This window comes from Nomascus leucogenys, chromosome 3, assembly GCF_006542625.1.
Source record: "Nomascus leucogenys isolate Asia chromosome 3, Asia_NLE_v1, whole genome shotgun sequence".
In the NCBI taxonomy this organism is placed as follows: Eukaryota; Metazoa; Chordata; class Mammalia; order Primates; family Hylobatidae; genus Nomascus; species Nomascus leucogenys.
In genome coordinates, this window is record NC_044383.1 from 38,724,327 (window position 1) to 38,730,326 (window position 6,000).

General features: G+C 39.4%; 1 protein-coding gene across 1 annotated transcript in view; it reads right to left on the reverse strand.

Annotated features, from left to right (window-relative positions):
* Nucleotides 1–4,980, reverse strand: part of LOC100591471 (cytochrome P450 2C9) — an 86,847-nt gene extending 81,867 nt beyond the window's left edge. The window contains exon 1 of the mRNA XM_030809233.1: nucleotides 4,788–4,980. Coding sequence (XP_030665093.1) covers nucleotides 4,788–4,955 — 168 coding nt within the window. The 5' untranslated portion in view covers nucleotides 4,956–4,980. The remainder of the gene's footprint in view (nucleotides 1–4,787) is intronic.
* Between the last annotated feature and the right edge of the window lie 1,020 nt (nucleotides 4,981–6,000).

The following is a 6,000-nucleotide window of genomic DNA, read 5'->3' on the forward strand; positions in this document are numbered from 1 at the left end:
TCTCTTTTGATCTTTGTTGGTTTAAAGTCTGTTTTATCAGAGACTATGATCGCAACTCCTGCCTTTTTTTGTTTTCCATTTGCTTGGTAGATCTTCCTCCATCCCTTTATTTTGAGCCTATATGTGTCTCTGCACATGAGATGGGTTTCCTGAATACAGCACACTGATGAATCTTGACTCTTTATCCAATTTGCCAGTCTGTGTCTTTTAATTGGAGCATTTAGCCCACTTACACTTAAGGTTAGTATTGTTATGTGTGAATGTGATCCTGTCATTATGATGTTAGTTGGTCATTTTGCTCATTAGTTGATGCAGTTTCTCCCTAGCCTCAATGGTCTTTACAATTTGGCATGTTTTTGCAGTGGCTGGTACCTGTTGTTCCTTTCCATGTTTAGTGCTTCCTTCAGGAGCTCTTGTAGGGCAGACCTTGTGGTGACAAAATCTCTCAGCATTTGCTTGTCTGTAAAGTATTTTATTACTCCTTCTCTTATGAAGCTTAGTTTGGCTGGATATGAAATTCTGGGTTGAAAATTCTTTTCTTTAAGAATGTTGAATATTGGTCCCCACTCTCTTCTGGCTTGTAGAGTTTCTGCCGAGAGATCAGCTGTTAGTCTGATGGGCTTCCCTTTTTGGGTAACCTGACCTTTCTCACTGGCTGCCCTTAACATTTTTTCCTTCATTTCAACTTTGGTGAATCTGACAATTATGTGTCTTAGAGATGCTCTTCTCAAGGTGTATCTTTGTGGCATTCTCTGTATTTCCTGAATTTGAATATTGGCCTGCCTTGCTAGATTGGGGAAGTTCTCCTGGGTAATATGCTGCAGAGTGTTTTCCAACTTGGTTCCATTCTTCCCATCACTTTCAGGAACACCAATCAGACGTAGATTTGGTCTTTTCACATAGTCCCATATTTCTTGGAGGTTTTGTTCATTTCTTTTTATTCTTTTTTCTCTAAATGTCTCTTCTCACCTCATTTCATTCATTTGATCTTCAATCGCTGATACACTTTCTTCCAGTTGATCGAATCAACTACTGAAGCTTGTGCATTTGTCACGTAGTTCTTGTGTCATGGTTTTCAGCTCCATCAGGTCCTTTAAGGACTTCTCTGCATTGGTTATTCTAGTTAGCCATTCATCTAATCTTTTTTCAAGGTTTTTAACTTCTTTGTCATTGGTTCAAACATCCTCCTTTAGCTTGGACAAGTTTGATCATCTGAAGCCCTCTTCTCTTAACAAAGTCACTCTCTGTCCAGCTTTGTTCCATTGCTGGTGAGGAGCTGCGTTCCTTTGGAGGAGGAGAGGCGCTCTGATTTTGCGAATTTTCAGCTTTTCTGCTCTGTTTTTTCCCCATCTTTGTGGTTTTATCTACCTTTGGTCTTTGATGATGGTGACATACAGATGGGGTTTTGGTGTGGATGTCATTTCTGTTTGTTAGTTTTCCTTTTAACAGTCAGGACTCTCAGCTGCAGGTCTGTTGGAGTTTGCTGGAGGTCCACTGCAGACCCTGTTTGCCTGGGTATCAGCAGTGGAGGCTGCAGAACAGCGGATATTGCTGAACAGCAAATGTTGCTGTTGGTTCGTTCCTCTGGAGGTTTTGTCTCAGAGGGGTACCCAGCCATGTGAGATGTCAGTCTGCCTCTACTGGAGGGTACCTCCCAGTTAGGCTATTCAGGGGTCAGGGACCCACTTGAGGAGTCAGTCTGCCTCTTCTCAGATCTCAAACTCCATGCTGGGAGAACCACTACTCTCTTCAAAGCTGTCGGACAGAGACATTTAAGTCTGCAGAGGTTTCTGCTGCCTTTTGTTTGGCTATGCCTTGCCCCCAGAGGTGGAGCCTACAGAGGCAGGCAGGCCTCCTTGAGCTGTGGTGGTCTCCACCCAGTTCAAGCTTCCTGGATGCTTTGTTTACCTTCTCAAGCCTCAGCAACGGTGGGTGCCCCTGCCCCAACCTTGCTGCCACCTTGCAGTTCGATCTCAGACTGCTGTGCTAGCAATGAGTGAGGCTCCATAGGTGTGGGACCCTCTTAGCCAGGCATGAGATATAATCTCCTGGTGTGCCATTTGCTAAGACCATTGGAAAAATGCAGTATTAGGGTGGGAGTGACCCAATTTTCCAGTTGTCATCTGTCACACTTTTGTTTGGCTAGGAAAGGGAATTCCCTGACCACTTGCACTTCCTAGGTGAGGTGATGCCTCACCCTCCTTCAGCTCACACTCAGTGCACTGCACCCACTGTCCTGCACCCACTGTCTGACAAGCCCCAGTGAGATGAACCTGGTACCTCAGTTGGAAATGCAGAAATCACCCATCTTCTGCATCACTCATGCTGGGAGCTGTAGACTGGAGCTGTTCCTATTTGGCCATCTTTAATGATTTGCTTTTTTAAGAAGTTTAATGATCATGGCTAATATAAGCAAAATACATAGCATATATAGTGACTGACTTCTCAAATCAAATCTCTAATCACAAAACACTTCCATTACCATTTTCCTTCAGGTGAAAAAATTATAGCAAATGACTGTGAAGCAAAGCAAATTCTACCTTACAACTTAAAATGTTTGTCTTCTGGCAAAATGCATTATTGTATTCCACTATTTCTGACAATGACACACAAAAGAAAAAAATACTCCACAGGAAATATTTGCTTTACAATAACATATTTTAATTATTGGCCTCTATTAATACAGGAGGCATGTTGAGGAATGTTCCTTTAATATAACATATAAACTTTAATAACTGGCCTCCAGTAATACAGAAGGTTATAAAAGACATTAAAGTTTATATGTTACAAGCCCACAGCTAACATTATATTTAATGTTGCTTTTCATGTAAGATCAGAATTAAGATAAGAATGATCCCTCTCACCATTTCTGTTCAACAGAGTACTGGAAGTCCTAGTCAGAGCAATTAGACTACAGAAAGAAAATATTAATATAGCAAAATTCATGTAGAAAAGGATGTATTCATATAGGAAAGGATGAAGTGAAATTGTCTGTTTCCTGATGGCATAATCTTATATCTAGAAAATCCTTAAGACTTCAGTACAAAAGTGTGAGAACTGATAAATTCAGTAAACTTTCAGGATACAAAATAAACATACAAAAATCAGTGGCATTTCTATACACTAACAACAAACTGCCTGAAAAAGAAATTAATAGAACAATCAATTTACAGTAGCATCAAAAAATAAAATACTTAGAAATAAATTTAACCAAGGAAGAGAAACATCTATATACTGAAAACTATAAATCACTGATGAAAGAAATTGAAGATGACACAAATAAATGCAAAAATACCCATGTTAATGGATTGGAAAAACTAATAGTGGTAAAATGTCCATACTAACCAAAGCAATATGTAGATTCAATGCCATTCCTATCAAAAGTTTTATCTTTCTTCACAGAAATAGAAAAAAATCTTAAAATTTGTATGGAAACACAAAATACCCCAAATAGCCAAAGCAATCTTAATCAAAAAGTATAAAGCTGGAGGCATCACACTATTGAGTTGCAAAATATGTTACAAAGCTATAGTAAACAAAACAGCATAGTATTGGCATAAAAACAGACACATTAATTAAAGGAAAAGGATAGAAAGCCCTGTAATAAGCCCACACATCTATAGTCAATTGATGTTTGACAAAAGTGCCAAGAACATACAATGGGGAAAGCACTCTTCAGCAAAGCGTGTTGGGAAAACTGGATATTCATATGCAAAAGAATAAAAGTGAACTTTAATCTCACCTTATACAAGAATTAACTCAAAATGAGTGAAAGTCTTAAGCATAAGACCTGAGAAAAACTCCATGTCATTGGTCTAGGCAAAGATTTCTTGGATATGATCCTAAAAGCATAGGCAATGAAAGCAAAACCAGACAAATGAGATTCTGACTACCCAAAAAGCTTCTGCACAGCAAAGGAAACAAGTTATACAGTCAAGAGACATTCCACGGATTGGGAGAAAATATTTGCAAGTCAGACATAAGGGGCTAATACACAAAATATATAGAAACTCAATTTACTCAATAACAAGAAAATAAATAATTCTACTTAAAATGAGCAATGGGGTCAAATGCAATGGCTCAAGTCTCTAATCCCAGTACTTTGGGAGACCAAAGTGGGTGGATTGCTTGAGTCCAAGAGTTGAAGACCAGCCTGGGAAACATAATGAGACCACATCTCTACAAAATATTAAAAAATTATACAGGCATGGTGGCATGCACCTGTAGTCCCAACTACTTGAGGGACTAAAGTGGGAGGATGGCTTGAGCCCAGGAGCTCAAGGCTACAGTGAGCCATGATCCCATCACTACACTCCAGCCTAGGCAACAGAGCAAAACCCTGTCTCTAAAAATAAATAAATAAATAAGTTACTAAAATGGGCAAAGGATTTGAGTAGACATTTTTCAAAAGAAGACATACAAACAGCCAATAAATATATTTTTTAATACTCAACAAATTTAATCATCAGAGAAATGCAAATTAAAACCACAATGAGATATCACATCACAACTCTTAGATTGGCTATTATTATGTATATATCAAAAGGGCTAAAAAAGAGAGGATTTTAAATGTTCTCACTACAAAGAAATGACAAATATTTGAGATGATGGATATGCTAATTATCCTGATATGATCAATTCTCAATGTATACATGCATCAAAATGTAATATTGTACCCCATTAATATATACAATTATCATTTATCACTTCAAAATAAAATAAAACTTTAAGAATCATGAGGTTAAATACACCTTATACATTACTAGAGGAGCATAAAGCATACTTACATTGCTTAAAGATTTGCTCATGTACCTAACATCTAACTGCAGGATATTTCCAATAATCAGGAGAGGAGTGGGTCCAAACAGGAGCCTCCCTCTTCCAGAGCTCTGACTCCAGAGTGAAAGGAGAAGCAAACAGGAGAGACAGAGCACCAGAGCCACAGCTGGATCCATTGAAGGTTTCTCTTCTTAGTAAGACAACTGCAGGCTTTCACTTCAATCCACCTGTGATTCTGACACTGACTGTGACCAGTCAGCAAGAAGCATTTTAATCTCTCTTCTGAATGAACATTGGCTAACTGAAAAAGATAACAATAAGGTGTTTTTTTTCTTGTTCTCCTTTCCAAAGCCCCACCCTGGTTTAACTAGTCTGAAGAAGGGCTCAAGTGTTTGTTTGTTTGTTTGTTTGTTTTTAGATGGGGTTCACTCTTGTTGCCCAGGCTGGAGTGCAATGGCAAGATCTCAGGTCACTGCAACCTCTGCCTCCTGGGTTCAAGAAATTCACCTGCCTTAACTTCCAGCATAGCTGGGATTACAGGCCTGTGCCACCACATCTGGCTAATTTTTTATTTTTAGTAGAGATGGGGTTTCACCATGTTGGTCAGGCTGGTCTCAAACTCCTGAACTCAGGTGATCCACCTGCCTCGGCCTCCCAAAGTGCTGGGATTACAGGTGTGAGCCACTGCGCCCCACCAGGCCCAGGTTTTTTTAAACACCCCAGGTGGTTCCACTGTGTAGCCAAAATTGAGAACCAGTGAAGTAAATTACTTCATCAAAAAATTATTCAAAATTTTGGATTCTTAGATTGATGACCAGTTGGAAATATAACTTTGAGGGCAATCTGTGTATTATATCCCTTGTATGTACAATACTATTTATCCTATTGAGAGGAGTTAGCCAGCTTGCTTTAGTCAGGCAATAAGGGAAGGGTCCCCAGAGAACCACCAACCCTTCCAGGTCATTGCCCAATCCACACAAACCCCAAGTACTTACACTAGATATTTTGTTCAGATAAGGGAACTTGCACAGGGAGCTTGCCTAAATATGCCCACAGTGAAAAATTCCTACCTTTAACACATGCGCAGTAACAGAAATAAATCAATATGGAGTGGCTTAGACTAAGAGCCCACACGCTCAATGGAAGGAAGGGGTGGAAACACCAGCAATTCACGCCTTATGCAAATACGTATCCCAGCCTCATCAGCTTTTCTATAAAAGC